At 39.5% G+C, this 21,549-nt stretch overlaps 1 protein-coding gene across 1 annotated transcript in view; it reads right to left on the reverse strand.

Annotated features, from left to right (window-relative positions):
• Positions 1-21,549, reverse strand: part of LOC136045425 (probable acyl-CoA dehydrogenase 6) — a 78,754-nt gene that overhangs the window by 14,531 nt on the left and 42,674 nt on the right. Inside the window, exons 3-5 of the mRNA XM_065731280.1 lie at positions 19,955-20,084; positions 12,528-12,634; positions 4,721-4,888 (exon numbers count right to left, since the gene is read on the reverse strand). Coding sequence (XP_065587352.1) covers positions 4,721-4,888; positions 12,528-12,634; positions 19,955-20,084 — 405 coding nt within the window. The remainder of the gene's footprint in view (positions 1-4,720; positions 4,889-12,527; positions 12,635-19,954; positions 20,085-21,549) is intronic.

A 21,549-nucleotide genomic window follows, 5' to 3' on the forward strand; every position in this document is an offset into this window, starting at 1 on the left:
CTATGTATTTTCTGATGGCCTGTAATTACTATTTAGTCCATTTAAACAGTCAAAGACATGCTTTCAAAAATCATGATTCATTCCTTTGAGATTCCATGTGGACATCCTTTGAGAAGAGGGCTTGTCTCCCCACTGACCTCTCTGGGCAGCACAGACTCTGACCCAGTGTCCAGCTGTCTACTGGAGATGAACCTGTCTCCCAGGTTTTTTTGTTGTTATCTCCATTCAGATCTCAAAATTGCTTCAGATTTGACCATGTAAGATTTCAGCTACATGCTCCCACCAAGAAGTATTTGTCCTTGGTTATTTTTTTTTCCCCCATGAAGACTTTTTCCCCCCACAAATTTTTCCATGTTTTTGCTCAGATGCAAGCATGGCTTGGCACCATGCCGTGACAGTTAGATAAACATCCACTGATTTTTATGTTACAACCTTTGAAATCTTCCACCTTTACCTCCTTGTGTTCCTGTAAAAATTCTGCACAGAGATCAACACTGCTTCATAGGTAAACTGAAGCCATCAACCAGTATGAGACTTGTGCAGAAAGTGCCAACTACACGTGCCAAGTCAATATATGGAGGAAAAAAAACACCCTTCAAATCAACATAGATGTCTTCTGCAGGAAAGCAAACATTTTACTATCCACAAACACTGTATTCTAATCATGGCACTCTATTCTGGTAGGTTTATTTTTATTATTTTTTATAATTCTCTCTTGCTCTCTGAAGTGGTTTAGCAGGGGTTACTCACCACATGAATTGTGGTGGTCTCTTTCCATATGTGTTTGTATCCTGTTATCGTTCATGGCTTCCATTGAGCATCTCTTTGCGAACTAGAACAAACCTCTCAGCTCCTACTGACAGGAGTCTTTTGGTCTTCCAGGCAGAAAAAGTTGGCAGTCATTTATTTCAAATTCATCCTCTCTGGGAACACTGAGTAAGGTTATGGGAAGTTTAATCTCTCAGCAAAGCAGAGACGAAATACTGATGCTATTTCCAGGTGCCAAGCCTGCTCTCAGAAGAAGGTCCAGGCAGACTTTACACCTTCCACTCAAGACTACTCCATCAGCCGATCTATAAGCAGATTATGTGTTGGGAATATTTGCTTTCATAGGTGTTCAGTGTAGGAAGAAAATTAGGGCAGCTAAAATAGAAAACCTTGACTCCTGCATTGAAAGTTATCCAGCAATTTGCATCCAGTCATGCCAGGAAAGCATCTGAGGGACGTTTCTCTACTAAAATCAGAGCTAAACAAGCACACTCTGAAACCATCTGCAGGCCCAAATGATTTCTGGAACATCTTCTCCTTCTGAAATATCGCTGCTTGCTTTCTTTGAGAGCATCCAAGATCATGTCTTGGTCTACTTCCAGCCGTACACTCCTTCCCATATGAAAATGATCTTAATGATCTTTGATAACAAGAGGTTTATTAAGGCCTCAACTGGAGAAAAGTGCAATTGCTGACAGTTCTCTGTATTGATAAATCAATCCTACTGTGTGCTTACCCAGGCCCCCATAAGGTAACAGATACTGAAGGAAACTCATACAGGTTTGGTTAGGGGAGCTAAATGTGTCAATGACCTCTACCTGCACTTCTTCTCAATTGGACTGTGCATTCATCTTTCCTGAATCCATCTTTCTTTGTTGTGCTTTACCAGTTCCACTTGCACTTAGATTAATGAATCTCATTCAGAAGGAGGCCAACACGCACCAGGCGCATGAGGTGCCCTCTCTGTTGCTAGCATATGCTTTACATTCTCTCTTTTTGGAAGACACCAACACGTAATCATCTCTCTGTGATATGGTGCTATGGACATTGAAATCTTCCTTCATTTAATTAATTTCATTCTCTTCACAAGAAGTAACATATAATAAAATTTCTAGCAGCAGTAGAAATCATCTACCTAAATTATTCCCAGAGTACATCTGTATTAAATAAATCACAGCATAAAAACACATATCTCAACTGAGGAAAGCTAAGTACTTGCCTTACTAAAATCACTCTAACAAAACCATTTGCGCTATTCGCACCAGTATCACTGAGATGGACTGCTCTCTCTCTCCCTGAGAGTTCTTCCCAGGTCTCTTTGATTTTATGTTTTCTCTCACTTCTCCAGCCCTCTGACAATCTCTCTTTTATTCTATCTCGACAGGAAGTAGTCACTCTTTCCTGCCTTTTAGTGCTTGGGAAGAGACACTCTTGAAATTGCAACTTGAGAAACATGCTCTTTTCCCCTTTCCTGGATGTTCTCTTATTCTCTGTGCAATCTACCAAGTGCTATGTGATGACTCACAAGACAAAGCAGTGCATAACTATGTCCCAGGTGGTGCTGCAAGCCATTTGTCTATATATCTAACAGATGGACATTTTATACTTTACTAGAGTCTTTTTTCATCAAAAGAGAGTTCATACTTGTATGAGGAGTATTTACATGCCTAATGTGAGTAACTACTGTGAATCCACACCACACTCACCCAAATTCCCATTTGAAGAGAGGTTTTCAGCAGTTTGTCAAATATAGGTCATGTTTTTCTTCAACCCACAACAGACACTGTACATACCTACAACTAGAAGAATTAAATAACTTTTTGTATCTCCAGTAACTACCAGTTATTAGAGCTAATAATTCATTTCAGATATTTTTTCCCTTACACCACGTTATGTACATATAAAACAATTATGTTTTTATGAAAAGCACTGGACTCCCATCTTCTCCCAGCAGCTAGCAGGGAGTGAGTTAACACTGCACCTTGGATCTCATCTTTTCCCTGCCACACATTCTAGTGACTGCAGCAGTTAGTCAGACATAATATGCTTGTCCTCCACTGTGCTCACTCTTGAGCTTTGTTATACATATGTCTACAGACGCATGATAGTGCATCTTCCTGATGTCACCCAGACACTTCCTGTACAGTCCTGGGCTGCTGCCCTCTGAAGATAGTGATCTTTGGCAGACAAACATCCTTCGGATGTATCAAAGCAGCTGGAGCTTCCTCCTCACATCTGTCAATTGGCAGCCTTCCTCATACTTTTCCTCTTTGCTTCCCCTCCAGATTTCACTTCTGATGTAGCCCACTCACTGAGCACAATCAACTGTCTCAATAATTCATTTCAAAAGGTTACCAGTCTTGGTACAGTGACCTTTCTGGAGGTCCATATTCATGTCACATGGAAGAATGAAAGCATATAAACTTTGAGAAGAGTAATTTATATTTTTTAGGAAGATTTCTATATCTCTGAACATCGCCTTCAGCTGACTGACTGGCAATTTTTCTGCTCAAAATCTGTTTTTTACCATAGGTAAAGCAATTTTCTATATAGGTTGTGTGGCTAAAAACAACCCCATAAAGCTACAGTGATTCACATGTCCTTCTGGAATAAGCAAAATATCTGAAAACCGCCTAGTCAATTTCTGAATATTTGATCCACCTGTAACAGTACATTGGTGCTGAATTCAGAGAAGCAGTATTGCATTTGCACTCTGACTCTTTCATGAAAAATCATGAGGACTTCATGCAAATGGCTGATAAGGTCATCTGGAAATTCAAGGAGATTCTTGCTCTGAGTTACCACATTCATTCATCACTTATTGATAAGGCCAAAGTCAACAGGTGAATCAGCTCAGGTCAATCTTTGTGAGCTCCAATTCCAAGCCAGCTTTGCATGAGCAGTAATCTAGAAAGTCACAACCCACTAGCTTCAATCCTAAAGCAATTTGCTTGCTTCTTGACTTACTCCATATTCTAATTCACTTAAAATAAATTATCTTAAGATGCTCTCACCACTCTTTCATAACTGAAGACCTGAGATGTTATTCTCAGTCTGATTCTAGAAATAAACATACAGACATTCACTTCACTGCCATGGTGGCTTCCCTACAAACAAAACTGATAATGACACATTTCACAACAATCTTATCATTCAGTTTGCAGCAAAAATGCCATACATTTTAATATTTTCTTGCCACCCATCATCATAACTGTCATGCCAGTTTAAAGATTTGAACTTCCTAAAAATCACCAGGTCTTTTTAAAATAGAAATAATTTTCTAGGAATAGGAAAACTTGTTTAATTAATTCAGTGAAATCCAGTTTTGTTTTATGTTCTTCAAGAATGAGTAAAAAAATTATTTGAAACCTCTAAAAGGTTATAACTACTCAAAATTAAATTTCAATAGATAGAAAATTGAGAATGTTATTTTCAGGACTGTTTGCATCTACAAGTCTTTTCTGAACAGAAAAACAAGATGAAAGTTCTGTGGAATTTACTCAACACTAAAATACATTGGATGTTGTTATTTAAAAAAAAAATTGGCTCTAGTCTTAATGATTTCTTTAAAGCATTAATTTTGTCCTTGGCAGTAACCTGGATATATTAAGTTATGAAATACTCCCCTGCTAATGTGTCTGAACAACTTTTTCAGTTAAAAAGATTTTCCACATAATTTAGTTTGGGAGTCTCAAGCTGAAGTCTGCAAAATATTTAATTTCCTTCTCATTTGCTCATCCTCTTCATTTTTTGTGGAAGTACGAGTACAAATGAATTTCAGAACTGACTTTGTGTAACAACAAAACACTTAATTTAAAGGAGCATTAGTGGGTGTAGTCTCTTACCTGAAAACATTCCTCCTTGCAATGTGCATATGCAAAAACAAAAGACAACAACAAAATAAAAACAACAGTAAAATTAGCTCAGAAAGAAAAGGACTCTATGTTATTACCAGGTAGATTCATTGGCAGACATATGAGAGATTTATTTCGATGGGGATGTCCTTCACTTGTATTTGCCAGCAGGCACATCCAGTCTGCTTGGCACCCAGATGTAGTCCACATCTTACCACCATTTATGACATATTCATCACCTTTTTTCACGGCTGTTGTCTTGATACCTATTCAAAGCAAAAGAAATGAAGAGTTACTCTAATGAAAGAAGAATAAACTGGTTCCTGTGTGACTGGCTAAGTTATTCCCTTCCTCTCAGACAATCAATTTTCACCTCTCATTTCACTGCTCTCTAGGCTACAAAAGGCAGGCCCACCTGGATGAGTCTCTTTGATTACGCCCCAGGGAAAGCAGACCATTTCTCTCACTCCCTGTTAATTGGAACCTTCATCCCACAGGATGAAAGCAGAAAACTCTCCATAACTAATTTCAGTCACAGAAAACTCAAGCCAGAAATATTTTAGCCTGGGATGATCTATTACACATTTCTGCCACTGTGTACATTAGTCATTAAGAAAGACGTTAATTTCAGAGTCCCAACTTAAACAAACATAAGCTCCAATATATGTGTATGCATAAGGATATGTATACACACGCACTTCCTGCGTGTTCTAGGTCAGAATGGTGTAATAAATTCAAAGTTAGAAAGTCTTTAAAAAGTGAAGTTTAAATGTTAAGGTTGCCTGTACAACAAGGTGTTCTAACCACCTACTACAAAAAACAAAAGAACACATTATTTTCATTTATGAGTACAAACACCACTGCAAGCAGCCCTAAATGCAACAGGAGTGAATCACTAGTTACTGGTTAAGCGCCAGCAGAATTTCCAAAGAGCTCTCTTCTTTTCACTGAACTTGAATTTCTTCCACTGAAACCTCAACTGAAGGAGACTCTGCAACAGACATCCAGCTGCAAGTTGGTGATGGTGAAAAACAACCCAAGTACAAACAGTCCCAATAGCACTTGTATTATGAGACTATAATGTGCATAAGAGGCTATACAGTAAGGGAGGGAGTCAACTAGGAGAGTAAGAGGCAGGTACAAAGTGTATTGGGCAGCCACATTTAAGTCTGCATGAAGGTATAACCAGCTCACATGAGAAAGGTATAACCCTAGTCTGCACATGAATCTTCATCCCAAATGTTCTAAACTCAAAACAAATTGATAACAGGTGCCTGATCTTCATCTACAGGATCAAATTAATGACTTCCTGGAGCTATGATCTGCATGGCTGAAAAGATTTGTTTGTGAAAAAAAGGGAAAAGAAATGGCTGAAAATTCCGTAATAATGTAAGGTAAGGAAATTGCAGATATAGCAGTAGAAAACAAACTTACAGAAGTATAATGTTGAATATCAGGAGATAGTACAACATGGACTAAAACAGTAGCAATCTATGCCAAATATGTCCAAAGGACATAACGTGGAATCTGAATAATAATGAAGGCCAACCAAGTGAAGGAATCCAGAACACTTACTATGATAATACATGGACACAGACACTTAACAATCATACAAGCAGATGGAACAATACATGAAGGATGCAAAAGTGCTGTAATAAGTGACACAGTACAACTAGCGTAAAAAGGATGGGAACATACACAATGATTTACATCACACAACCCTCTGTTATGAAACAACTACTAAGAAGATTAGATTGAAGTTGCCTATAAGGTCTGCAGATGAACACTAAGCTACCACAAACATAAACAATATTTGCAAGCATGGCGTCACAAGAGACTAACTTTCCAAATACAGATTAGGGAAGAAATGCCTTACTAATGTAAAAGTATTGTCAAGTGTGATAGCCAACAGCTTGTTCCAAGTACTTGAACAATGACTGTTTAAAATCAACTTATTAAGAGTTTAACATCTTCATTAAAAGAAGTATTACCAAGCCAATAAGTAGATCTTACACTAAAAATACAGCAGAATTTGAAAACATGCTTAACTACTCACTAAAGTCAAGTGGACTCAGTCTGATGGATATGGCTGTAAGAACCTTTGGCATTTTTTACTGTAATTACTCTCCCTGATAAAGCATGGATCTGGGAAAAGGCTACTTCAATGTCTGCTTCAGTCACTCCTTTTTGGCATGTCCATATCACTGGCCCTGTGGTGTTTATATCTCAACAGCCTATAGAATCACCAAGGTTGGAAAATACCTCCAAGATCATCCAGTCCAACCATCCACCTATCACCAATGGTACCCACTAAACCATGTCTCTCAGTATAACACCTAAACACTTGAACACCTCCAGGTTCAGTGACTCCACCACCTCCCTGAGTAACCCACTCCAGTTCCTGACCACCTTCTTGGAGAAGTACTTCCTAACATTCAACCTGAATTTCCCCTGGTGCAAATTGAGGCCATTCCCTCTAGTCCTACTGCTAGTAACATGGGAGAAGAGGCCAACCACCATCTCTCCACAACCTTATTTCAGGCCACTGTAGAGAGCAATATGGTCCCCCCTGAACCTCCTCTTCTCCAGACTAAATAATCCCAGTTTCCTCAGCCGCTCCCCTTGAGACCTGCGCTCCAGACCCATCACAGCTTCACTGCCCTTTTCTGGACACACTCCAGAGTCCCAGTGTCTTTCTTGTAGTGAGAGGCCCAAAACTAAACACAGTATTTGAGGTGTGGACTCACCACGGCCAAGTACAGAGGGATGACCACTTCCCTGCTCCTGCTGGCAACACTATTTCTGACACATGCCAGGATACCATTGGCCTTCTTGGCCACCTGGGCACACTCAGTACCCTCAGGTGGATCCTATCCAGCCCCATGGCCTTGTGGCAGTCCAGTCCAGTCGGAGTACTAGGTCTCTGTTTCCACTCAAATTGTTTGAGGTTTGCTGCCCTCTTTCCTGACTTCACCAAGAATGAAGAATTACACCATTTCATGGTCACTCTGCTCAAAACAGCTCCTGATCTCCATATCTCCCATCACTCATTCTCTGTTCATTAACAGCGGGTCTAGCAGATGCACCTCCCCTGGTAAGCTCTGTTACCAGCTGCATCAGGAAGTTATCTTCTACACACTCTAGAAACTCCTAGACTGTTCCTTCTGTGCTGTATTGTATTTCCAGCATATACGAGGGAAGTTGAAGTCCCTCATGTGAACAAGGGCAAGCAATCATCCAACTTCTGCCAGCTACTGGTAGAACACCTTCTGTCTCTTCATCCTGGTTAGATGGTCTATAACAGACCCACCAGGGCATCCATCTTGTTAGCCCTCCCTCAATCCTAAACCACATAGATTCAACCTTATCATTCCCAGCCCCAAGCTCAACAACATAAAAATGCCCTCTAACATAACAAGCCACACCACATCACCACCTATCATTCCCTGCATATCCCTTCTAAAGGGCTTATAGCCATCCATTGCAGCAGTCAAGGAAGCAATCTCATCAAGTTTCTGTCATGGCAACTAAGTCATAGTTTGCCTGCCTCACAATGACTTCCAGCTCCTCTTGTTTGTCACCCATGCTGTGTACATTGGTAAAGATGTATTTCAATTGAGCCCCGTGCCTCACCCAAATTCCCATCATCATTTCCCTAAGCTCATCTCTAGCAGGTCTAGCTTTATCTCCTTCCCCCTTAATATCTAGTTTATTGTCCCCTAGGTAGATAAAGCATGCCATGAGGTTCCCTTCTAGGAAAGACAAGGTACTTCACCACACTGAAAGGCATATGAAGCAGCTTATACCAAATAAGTAACTAGGGCAGGTTATTTCACCACTCATATCACAGCAAGAGACGAGCTTTCTTTTCAGTGTGCTCTTGACTGAGGTCATGTACCTAAGCAGATTTGACAAAAGGCAAGGTTAGTTTCAACTCTGAAGGTCAACCTTATGATCACAGATAAGCATTTAAGTAAAAAATAAAAAACATGTGTGTGGAATTTCCAGGAAAAGAAGGAACAACAGGAAAAAGAAACAACAACTGCTATAAAGTTCCTTCAAGTTTAACTGAATGAATAATTACTTCAAAAAACAGGAGGTGGCCTGCAGGAAAATAAGAAGATTAATAAAGTAAGCTACAGTTTGGAGGTCAAAAGGTAAGAACTGCCATAAGTTAAACTGTGTTAAATCTTACATATGAAAAATGACAGAATCAAGAAAAGCAACAAACAAAAATACTTCAGCCAGAGAAATAAGAGAATGAGAAATAATGAGGTACAGAGAAGATACCTGACAACTAAAAAAACATTTTATGTGAGATTACAAAAAGAGTCGTAGCATAGCCCACAAAGGAAGGCACCAACAGGAAGGACTGTACACAGTGGAAACTAGTGATAACAAAGGTTGTTAGCCTTAGAAAGTTGCACAGACTTAGAATATGTTCGGAAAGAAAACAAAACTCAGTTTACCACTGATACCTGATTTAAAGCCAACCTGACAATTATTAAAATAGATTTTCTAGAGAAAAATCAGAAATGGAAACAGATCCTACTGTACCCAAGCAAACTAAAATATGTTCCTAGGCAACTATGTCTTAGGTGGTTGTTCTTTTTTTTTTTAAGTTGAAAATTAGGACAAAAGTGGAAAAGGGTAAGGAACTTAGCAACACAAAATTACATAAGATTGCATTAATAAAGGAAGTAATGACATGCAGGGAGGGTACTACGGAGCTTCTCCTAGGATATCAGTCTCTGAATGAAACTGATTGCCTGATTCCAGTAGTGATCTTTAGAAAAGAGCAGGAATACATCTGTGAAATGTGTTGGCAAGACAAACTTGGGAGACATCATCAACACATGACTCCGGTGTTGCCAGAAAGAAAGGGATGATTCTGAGTTTTCAAAGTCAACATAGCAAGTTGATTGCTTAGTTGCAAGGTGCAAGTAATAAGAATCACTGCTGTTATCTTCCAATATTTCAGAGGAAAACCAGTAAAGATGATCACTACAGTTAGCACAATTAACAAGCCAAAAAAATTACTGTGTAACAGAACATATCAGAGGCTAATATTTCTACCAGGGTTGGGGAAGTATTTATGACATTATAGACACCATGTTCAATTCTGGTTTTTTTAATGCTCAAAAATAGCTTACCTAAACAAACCCAGAAAAGTAGAAACACTGAATTAAATTGACTTGAAATTTAAGGCTGAAATACACCATCCTTTCTATTAAGCACTGAAAATTCAACAGAATTCTAGGCACTTTTCATTTCTCATGTAGAGAAAAGTTTTTTTCTTCTATCGTGTTCCCATCACTTTCAGTAAATTTAAAAATGGCAGAAGAAAATGCTACAGACACCTACTCTGTGACATTCTCTATTTCAAAATACACCAGCTCCCATCACACAAACTTGTTTCTAAGCTTCTTATATGAGCAGTTGCTTTAATTGAGTGCCACTTCATTTATTTAAGGGAGACAAATGTAACAATAACAACATGTGACTCCAAAGGAGTCACCCTTTAAGAGCACTATAATCTAGTTTCTGGATTTATTTCAAGGATAAAATCTTTAATGGCAGGTGAAAAAAATATCACTTCTCATCCTGCAGTCTGTCTTACTGTGGCACTGACAACCTGGGTTCATTGTATCAGTCTGAGTACACTCCAAGTCTTTCTTTAATTCCATTAATCCAAGTGTATTGTATCAATCAAGCTAGATCATAAGCAACATGCAACTGAAAGAATATTTATGTTACTTATCTAAAACTCTACATGCAGAAATTACAGCCATATTTGGAAAGCTTTAATAATCAGGTAACTTAACTACAGATGCATTTGATAAAATAAATGATGATGTGTTTCTTACAAGAGAGAAAAACAAGCCTATGCAATTATTGATTTTTCATAAGAACAATATTAATTTACTAGAAAGGAAAACAGCTATGGATCATGCAAGGAGATATACAGCCCCTTCATTTCATTTTCCCCATGTAATGCCGCCACACAATGGAAAGCCTGCAGCAAGTGAGAATATGCTCACATACGACAATCACAGACACAAAGGAAAGAGTCTACATACTTTCAGAAGGCCTCAGGTACACAGGGATCTCCAACAAGATACCCCTACCTCCCTGCCAACCCTTAAATGAGATGCACTCATTTAAGTACATCATAAGTACTGCATGCACCTGAGCTTGAGCTCCCCTGGGTTGGCCCTGCAATCTCACGAGGTGCTCAATCACTGTTTCAGGCCATGAACCACACAACCTATTAACAGTCCTTGGAAAAGTGCCTGCTGCACCTCTCCTCTATAGTACTTAATAATTATCTGTTTGTCTTGAGAAAGCAGTATGATCTGGACTGAGGAGATGGACATCGGCACTGGTTTTGCTGACCAAAAACTTCTGTCAAATCTGTTGATTTTTACAAAAGAAGACATCTCCATAATTTGCAAGAGCACAGCATGTTCAGCTTATCCATTCAAATAGCAAGACCTACACAGTGGTTTCTTGTCATTTTGTTTTCCTTGAAGCCCACATTCCACAATCAGGTAAGATATCTCCTCCTACAAAATCTGCTGCAATTGAACTATCTACTGTCTCCGTCACTTCAGAACTGTAGGTTGACCTGTCCATCTTTCAGTACAAGAATATGTTTAAAAACAAGCAAAACAGTTTCATGCAAAGTACCTGAATCACAAAGCTCATACATTTGATGTGGTAAATTCTTCATTATCCCTAAACAAATAATTAACCGCTCAGAGATAGAAATGACCGGAGAGGGTGAGCTGACATAAGAATGAGCTAGAGGAACTTATTGCAAAAGCATGATGCCATCAGTTTCAGAAGGGACTAGCTCTGCAATCTGCCCACATTCAGTGCAGAGGTCTGTATATTAAGGAAGTGCAAGCTTTGTCCATTTGTACAGCCCTCAGTGGATCACGTATGCCTGTAGGTTTGCACAATTAATGGTGACAGTGCAATTACAGGAGGTGCTGGAGTGCACCAAGCTGGAGTTCAGACACAACAGGACAGGCAGCAGGACAAGAACACTAGAGATACCCAGGGTCCACATGACAACTGCATATTAACCTGTTGTGCTCATCCGGCATCTGTTTATTCACTGACAAACACATCCAGATTCTTTGCTTTTGGATGAATCAGATGCATGTGGAAGCCTCCAACACAAAAAGAACATGTTGCTTTTGGAATCGGTCCAAAGGAGGGCCACAAAAAATGATCAGAGGGCTGTGAGGACAAGCTGAAAGAGCAGCCTGGATGCCCACCTGGTCAAGGGTGCCTGCTTTGACAGGGGGATTGAATTAGATGATCTCCTGAGGTGACTTCCAACCCCTACAATTCTGTGATTCTGTGAGTTGGGGCTGTTCAGCCTGGAGAAGAGAAGGCTCTGAGGGTACCTTGTAACAGCCTTCCAGTACTTGAAGGGGGCCTACAGGAAAGGCTGGGGAGGGACTTTTTATAAGGCCAAGGGGAAATGGCATTAAATTGTAAGAGAGTAGATATTAGGAAGAAATTCTTCAATGTGAGGGTGGTGAGACACTGGAACAGGTTTCCCAGAGAGGTCGTGAATGCCTCCTCCGTGGAACCATTCAAGGCCAGGCTGGATGGGGCTTTGAGCAACCTGGTCTAGTGGGAGGTGTCCCTGCCCATAGCAGGAGTTGGAACTAAATGATCTTAAAGGTCCCTTCTAACCCAAACCATTTTACAGTTCTACGATTCTATGTATTCCTGCTCCTGGAATACTATTTTTTTGCCTTCACCCTACCAGACTTTCTTCTGTATTTCTTACAAGCACTGGCAGCAACAGCAGGAGTCAATGAAACAAGATTCTTCCCATTAAAATACCAGATTGTCTGAAAACAGCAGTTTGCTAGGTTAACTTACTTGCAACATCTGATCCAGCTCCAGCTTCGCTGACTCCCAAACAAGCCACAAGATCTCCAGATATAGTTGGTGTGAGGAACTGTTTTTTCAACTCATCAGAACCAAATCTGCAACAGTATAATAAAAAGATAGGATACTGAAAGCTTTTGGAGGTAAACTTTATTAACAAGATACTCACAAATGTTGTTCTACTCTCAGTGATTGTCTGTGACCAGGTGGAATCTATCCTGAAGCCAAAGCCAAAGCGATTTTGTGAAAAGCTATGAATCAATATTCACTGGAAGTGTAGCCACAACCATTTTAAATATGGCTTATTAAGGCAAACACCTTACTCCTAAAGAAATGTGTGGTTCCAATACTAAAAAATCTGATCCTTATGACAGCTGCTTTGAGAGATATCAGATCTAAAAAATGTTGGCTGCAGCGCTGGAAGCATGATGAAGGACATTCTCTCTGCATATCTTCTGACTTCTGTACCAGCTCTTTGCCAGGTTTTAGTGGTGACTTAAAAGTTACAACCAATCTCTGGAAACATCTGTATGTTCATTATATTTATAACCCATTTCTGCATTTAAATCAAACAGTGACATCTATAAGTTCTTCTTCACGGCCTTTCTAGTCTCTACCAAATACAAAAAACAGTGACCTTTACCAGTCAAATTTGCCAGCTGATGGAAGAGAAACAATAGGTACATGGGATAAAACCTTTCTCCTCAGGAATCTAATCTTAGTCATCACTAATGAACATGGTTTCTAAACCACTTAAACCCAATGCTCTGGGTTACCAACTGCCTGCGTTCTACACCCACATGAGGAGGACCAAACTTCTTTTTGCAATGCCATAAGCCTTAGTAGAGCAGGGCTACTATTTCTTCAGGGAGGTGCCAGGACAGGGGGGAGCTGCTGAGTCCCTGTCCCTGGAAGAAACGAAGAGGCACTTTTGGACACAGAGGAAGAGCAAGGATAAATTGTCTGCAAAAGGACAGTTGTGTTTCATCCAGTAGTGAAGCAATTCCCATCCCTCCTTTGTCCTTTCCGCTCCAAAAGGCAGAAAGGCTGCTGAGGGTCAGCCAGCTCTCCCCAGAGACGTCCCTCCTTCCCTGTGGGATGCCAACAAAGGAGCTTGAGGGCTATTGTGTAACAGTGCCTTTTTTATTAAGGCTCCAAGAAACAGTGACCCCTTCCCTAAAGGAGATTTTTTTCCTAACATTTAGCTGTTTTTACCCATTAAACATACAGCTCCATAGTTGATTTTTTTCTTAAGCAACTTTCACCAGTTTGGCCTTGGAGCCTGAACGGTTAGCTCACACTCTTGTTCTTAAACCTCTGCTGTCCCAAAACCAGAAACTCCTTGGTTTGCAAGACATCTCTGTGAGCAGAAACCCATATCAGCCAGGCACTGGATTTAGGCGCCTTAGAAGTGGGTGCTCATTACTGATCTCCTAGCTAAGAGGTTTCTCAGGTCAATGTTTCAACTGACCTTTGTCTCACCAGCTGTCTAAGCAGGCTGCAGCTATCTGGACAATACTGGCACCATACATCCAAGGCATCAGTGCTACTTTATTGAAGGCTGACCCTTTCCCTCTGCTTTCAGTCTGCCACAAAGCAGTCAGAGGCCACAAGAAGCCAGAGATCAGAGTGGGAGCTGGCAGACATCCTTTGTGCACACAGAGAGCTCAGCTCCTAGGGCTGTCCTGGCCCATAACAATCACAGCTGCAGTCCCAAATAAATACAAGAAGTGAGCTTGCAGTGTTCACTCCTTCCCCCAGCACACTGGGACAAAGTCCCCTGGTTTGTTACACAGAGTTGTTTTTCCTTAGAACATGATTGTGTGTGGCCAGCTGAGAGCACTCTTTAAACAAGACAGAAACCAAAACAAACCAAAACCAACATAAAAATTAGATTATGAGATGAGCTGGCAGCACTGCCATTAGAGATTTCTGGCAGTGCTTAACAACGCTTAAAACTTTTCCAACCTTTAGTTATTTCAACAGAGGATTTTCATGACAAGAACTTTCCTCAGAAAGAAAATGTTTTGGGTCTGACAGCTTTGTTTGAAGTTCCAGAAAACAGTTCAGCTATTCCCAAAAATGAGGCTGGAGAAGAAGTTATTTTGTAATTAAAAAAGTAGTCTGGCAACACTACCTTCAGAAGATGATGCTCTGCAGGAAGGATGTGCAGCCCAGCAAATGGCCAGCTATTGTGTTAGAAGTATATCGCTTTTGTTAAACTCTACCCATCTTAAATACATCCTGGAAAGGTATTAGGTTTGCATAAATGCAATATTCACTTCTTTCCACTTTAACAGCTCCAGCATGACAAAGCTACACAAGGAGACTCGCTCTGACTCAAGATAGATCAGACTATATCAGGTTTCTGGGCTGAGACCATACCCTAGTGCATACATAGGGTGCCACATCATTAACTATACAGCATTAAAATCCATCTCAAAGACATATTCATGCAGGTGCATACCTATGTGTACACACACAGAGTCTACAGGTGATAAACTAGAGCTCCTTGTTGATGCTTGATAAGCCAGAAATCCTATTTGTGAAATTCTAACACACTAAGAGCTGCATGGAAATGGTCCACACTTAGTAAGTAACACTGGTAGAACGCCGTGAATACAGACACAAAAATGACAGTGATATACAGACTTGTAAATTGCGGGTAAAAGGTGAAAGAATTATGATGAAATACAGATTATAGAATGTTTCCTTGATCCACTCAGTTTTGTTTATGTGTTCTGCCAATTAGAAAATGGCAGCCAGTTTTATTAATTACAAATATATATAAAAATATTATTTCTGACACGTTAGGTTGCTACATTGAATGAAAATATGTCTATCACACATCACTGTTCCGACTTCATCGGGCTGATAAATCACTTTGTTAGAGCTCCAGATCTCATTCACATTTGTTTCTTACGTTTCTGAGAGAGAAATGCTGAGCTGTAGTGAATTAATTAAATTAGTAAAGGGTGTTCTGAGTAGAATTGACATTGTTTGATTCATGATTAAGTGCAAACTGAAATTCTGAAGATGAACAACTTCAGGCAGTTCTAACACAGCTCTCAGCATTTGAACAACTGAAGCTTTCCTGCACTGGAGGTCAAACATTCAAATTCTCACCTGGGCCTCTGGACTTCCTGAGTGGGAATATAATACCATCCTTTTAGACAAGAGGCTTCCTAAACAGTCATTTCAAGTACTGTTGTGAGAGAAAATACTGATCCTGATGCACATTCATGTATTCAAAAGGGCTGAAGCTGGACATTAACAGTGAAGCAACTTCAAAAGAATTATTCCACATCAAAGCAAAACAAAGCAAAAAAAGCTTTCAGATGATCTATGCGTTATTCTATATTTTATGTCAAAGATGACACAGGAATTTGCTCACAGACTTTCCAGGAAAAGAAAGAGGATTTCCTTCACCCAAAGAAGGAGTTGACTCTGACCTACGATCACATAGCAACAGGTAAATTACTTCCAGTTCCTTTTCTATTCTGCTTCCACACTCAAACTATTAATAATACATTAGCCACATGCCATGTTTTTGCATGATTTTAGTGTATTCTGCACAGATATCCTACTATTTAAGTCTAGTTCCAGCTTGGCAGTACACCTTTGGTCCTCAAAGTACATGGAAAGAAGCAAAAGAAAACGAAAGGCAATAAATTCTCCTTACAGACATGGAAAGAAACACATGGGGAAGCTCCTTCAGGCAGCAGGAAAGCCTCCTTAGGATCAGCAATTTGGTTTTCAAAGGTTTTAAAAGAATTGACACTGCAATCAGCTTTCTCTCTGTGAGTCCCTATTTCAGTCGAGATAAGAAGACACGCACGTTTAGAAATACCTGCATTTAGAAAACTTACTTACCTTTTGTGAAAGACAGCATAAAGAAAAAAAAAAGCAGTTAGAAAAATACTCCCAGTTTTTATCAAGCCTTAGCTTCAGTTATTTGAAGACTTTGGGAAATAAATTGCTCAGTTCAAGCTGCAGAGAAATTCTGAACAGAATATAGATGAAAATCCCAGAAGCCCCTCCTGACTACTCCAAGAGTTCTGGTTAAGAATGATTACATCAACCTTCTATTTATTTAGGAATGTGTTTTGCACTGAAGTGCAGGCATTGTGAAAGAGGAGTCAAATTAAAGGTTATCTTCAGAGAAAGCAGTTTTTAGCATGGCAGGTGTCCTGCTGCTCCCTCACCAGAAAGGCTGCAGCACGGCCAGCTGTCATCAGAGAGAGGGACAGCAGTGTGACACTGCTCTCTGAGAAGTTTGTTAGGAAGCAGCTGATTGGCACATTGCTCCAGAGTACCCATATCACTATGGAAGCTCTTCCTCCATGTCAGCACCCAGATGTGGACTCCATGTCAGCACCCAGATGTGGACTTTCCACAGGGCTTTCCAGCACAGGCTGCTCCACCCAGTGTGGGCACACTGCTTCTGGCCTGTGCCAGCTTCAGGCTTGGGAGGAATTGGCTTACAGCTCCTGCACCCACAAGGGCACAAAGGAGACCTGGAAAAACAGGACAGTGAGAAATATTTCAGATCTCCTTAGATGGGCTCCTCAGCTAACTTCTGTTTCTCCTCAGTTAATCTGTAACCGTCTCTGTGATGGCTCAGGACAAGGCCCAGCATGCTAACAAATTCAGTACCAAATGATATGGACAACACAAGAGTGCTGAAGGAGCACAAAACTGAGTTTTCCCTATGCTAAGCTTGTGGGCAAGCTGCCCAGCTGTCAGATCACCTCTTCTCACTTTCACCATTTCCCCTGCTGATTAAGCGGATGATCATGCTTTGCAGAACCTCTGTTCTTACTGTCAGCAGTAACTTATTCTCTCACAGTGAACAGGAACAGAGACAGTAACATCTTCGTGTTTTTGACACTAATTCTCAGATATGCAACTGTTTAGCATGGAGAAAGAATCTGCAATGCCTAAGCCAATAAAACAGAAAAGCACTTTCTTCCCACTGAAAAGTCCTCACTATCCTTACTGTCTTCCTATAAAAAGTAAAGTTTAGTGCCTGCTGATGAGATAAAAGAGCTTTATGCTGACCTGGTATCATTATGGATGTGTCACACAACAGTTTTTTTTTTTTACAAGCCCAGGGAAGAGCATTTCACTCACTGCCTCAGCTGAGAGCTGCTTCCACCACTCTGCTTGTAAGCAAGAAAGCAAGAGAGGCACTTTATCCAGAATGCATTTGCAAGATCTGACAGAGAGTTATGTTCAGAACCAGACACATCATAGGCTGGGTCACTGTTGACAGAACATTAGAGGAATCTGAAAATAACAGAGCAGTCAGTCTGGGCATCTTCCAGTGAAGGACAATTATTTTCTCCTGTAATTGTCTGCACAATAGAAGTGCACATAAATAAAAATCTGCAGAGTCGCTTCTGAGTATGATCATGCATATAGCTTTCTGAAGGTTGTCAGTAAAAAAAAAAAAAAAGAATGAAGTAAAAGGTGTAAAGACCACGAACAGGCAAACAGATACAAGTAACATTTTCAAAACTACTACTCTGTTTATAATTTTAATTATATAAACTGTTACTAAAATGTACTTTCCATTTAACTGAATATCTCAAGGGTCCCTACAGTGTAAGCCTTACAATAGCTTCTCGCTGCAGCAAGAAACCCATGGAGCAGAAGAGCACCTGGAGGAACCCTGACCTCTATTTTAAGAGTTTATTGTTTGAAAGTTTGAAAATATTAAAAGCTGCATAGTGTGTGTATGTGTATGTGTGTGTGCATATGTGTAACCATCCATCCAAAGTACTGCATCGTCCATACACCAAATTGCAAAAACGTGTGTAATTTATGCTGGCAGTGCATCCTTGTAACATATCACATTCGTAGAGTCAGCTCCCAGGTATACTCATACAAGCTTGATGAAAGCTATACAAAACCCAAATTTAGGAAAGTCAACAAATGGCTTCAGACTTTTAAATTGTTTTCTAGGGAATGATGTTTGATTTCTGAATTACTGTTTACTTTGTGCATCACTGATGCATCATCTATAACAATACTTAGCTAAAAAATTCAAATATTTCAAATTCACTTCCTGAGAATATGCGCTTTAGAATTTCACTAGCACAAGTATATGCAGTTTCATTGCTTTACTGCATCAGAACAGAGCAACATAAAGCCAAAAAACTGCAGTGGAAGAAAATTCTTTTACCTACAGATTTTCCTAAAACCTTGGGAATAAAAGGCTATCAAGGAAGAAAGGTCTTTGAAGATATTTGTGGTTTGGTGTTTGTCTTTTTTTTTTTTCCTCCACTGGACTATAAATAAGCTGCTGTTGCAACAGAAACAATCACCTCCACACTTTTAGCAAGATTTTGGCTCATTACACAAAGGAGAACAAAATTTTTGGAAAGATATCCTATGGTTGAGATCTCCAAATTCACACATAGCTAGCAGAAGAATGACTGGATGGATGGATGTAATGGGAAGAGAGTCTGAATTCCAGATTCTACAGCTGGATTTAGAAATATTTTTTCTAATAGAATGGAGAAACAAACCAACCAATACTAAAAAGCTTTTCTGTGCAAGTACTCTCCTGTATACTTGTTTAGTACAGAAAAAAAATCTGTCTTCATAATCATTATTTGAAGATAATTCCCACCACCACCTTCCAGAGTTTTTGGATGAACCTGTATCCCAGTGTGTCACCTCCCTCTAGTTTCGCAGACTGCTGTTAGGAGGCAGAATATGTGTGAAGCTGTGAGGTAAAGATGGAGAAGTGGGCAACTGCTTCTTAATGAAGGAAGAAGAAAAAAAGGTACAGGAGTTTGAATGATATTACATGATAAAAGGTGAACACTGACACGAGCAAATGAGAAAACGTATGACAAGTAAATGACAGGAATGGGCGTGTTCAGGCAGCATGATAAGTGTTACAATTTTAGCAGGATTTACACCAATCCTGATCATTATTTCTGGAAAGCCGGAGCTGGCAAGGAACATCTTGAAAAGCTGGAAGTAAGCTAGTAATTGTTAAAACATAATTAGACTCATTCTAATAATTAGAACTAAGCGTGGCCTTAGTATGACACCATTGGGAATTCTAGCTAAGAAAAAAAATGCACAAACGTGGATTCTGGAATCATGATTGTTTAATAGACTGTAACACCAAGGTTCTGTGTATGGAAACACATCAGTTACTATTAAACAAAGCCTACCTTTATTATATAATACTCTAATATTAAAAATGTGCATTCTCTCCCCTAAATTAATATGCCTGAAATAAAGGTAGAAAGCTGCTTTCAAGCATTACAGATGAGCAACTGCAACATAATCTGGACAGTAATGTCTTTTTCTACTCTAAAACACATGCCAGGATGATTTTTAAGATTAAACACACAACAGCTTGGGCTTTAGGCTAAACTAAACATTTTGGAACTTACCTTGCTAGTGCAGGAGTGGCCATGCTAGTTTGGACCCCAATAGCCATAGGGATACCTCCACACCGGATACTTCCCAGCTCCTCTGCCACTGCAATGCCATAGGAGAAGTCCAAGCCCATTCCACCATACTCTGGGGAAAAAAAAAATTATATATATATATATATCATACTGATGTCACTTATCCCATGGAAAAAATGATTTCTCACAATGATGTTCTAATTGGTTACAAGTGACAAGAAAAAAAAATACTGCTACTGCAAGGACTTGCCAAGTGAATTTACTGCTGTCTTGTAAGCATTTGATTTTATCAGACTTCATTTCAGAAAAATGATGTCACAGTTTTTTTATAAAGCCCGAACTTTAAATTCCATTTAATTAGCTGTGTGCATATTAGGTAACCTCTGGATAAGTTAAGTAGCATTATCACTTTAACTGGAAACAGCAGAAAACAGTAATAGCTGCTGAAAATGAAATCAGTAGGAAATATTACTTTTTATAGTGAAGGAGTTACCACAAAGATGTGCTTATATTATATTTGTTCTCATTCCCCATTTCACTTAAGTGCAACTCATCTTTCTCCCACCTAGCAACCAATCATCACAAAGCAAGATCATATGCACGTGGTGTCCACATGTGAAGCTGCCTCTGTTGCTCAGAACTCAACACTAGACAAAATCACAACACTAAACAGGAATACTTCATATCCTGGCACCTGGTCATGGCTGTCATTAAAGCATTATTCATTAACATAAGGTTGATGGTCCAGGGCCCAGGACGTTCTTCCTCCCCACATTCCATTCTACAAATTCAATTAAAGAGGATATTATTCTTCATCTTCTTTCCCAGTCCAGCACTGATAATCCCCCACGTAGAGTAACACAGAACAGTACTATGTTTCTATGATGGATGAGGTAATTTCTAGATGTATTAAATAGCTTTTATTCCAGAGGAAATAGTATGTGAAAGAGCTGACTGTCTGATGTCATTAGTTGACTGAGTAGTTCTGATTACATAAAGTTTTCCTCTTTTTTAATCTTTTCACTCATTTGAACACCAGATAAGAAAATGTCAAATAAACAGATATATGATTTCCCTCCCCAACACAGGGCAACGGACCACCTTCCATTATCACTTGCTGATGTCAAGTACTATCTGAACTCACTTCTAATCTTCTTAGACATTTTCAAAAAACACATTAAAAATAAAAACATCACAGTGCACACAAACACAGTGCTTTGTATGCTATCATCTATGTCCTAAACTCACAGAGACTGCCTTTGTGCATCCTTTTCTACACAGAGAAGGGAAATGATCAATGGAAAAGATTAAGCGTGAAGTTTAATTTTCTGGATTATCTGAATTACAGAATAGTTACTTTTCAAAACTTTTATCAGAAAATAAAGCATGCTCCTTAAAAACATAGACAAAATTTAAATTCCTAAACACACACACAGCAAACCCCAAAAAAGGAACTGCTTTATGCAGATGTGCACTTTACACACATTCCTTCTATGTACTATAACTTATTATATATTACCATAGAGCAGATTTACAATGTTCTCATTTAAGAGTAGGTATTAGATAGCACATTTCAA

Source organism: Cyrtonyx montezumae, unplaced genomic scaffold (genome assembly GCF_038088225.1).
Source record: "Cyrtonyx montezumae isolate F1298 unplaced genomic scaffold, pur_monq_1.0 scaffold_14, whole genome shotgun sequence".
In the NCBI taxonomy this organism is placed as follows: domain Eukaryota; kingdom Metazoa; phylum Chordata; class Aves; order Galliformes; family Odontophoridae; genus Cyrtonyx; species Cyrtonyx montezumae.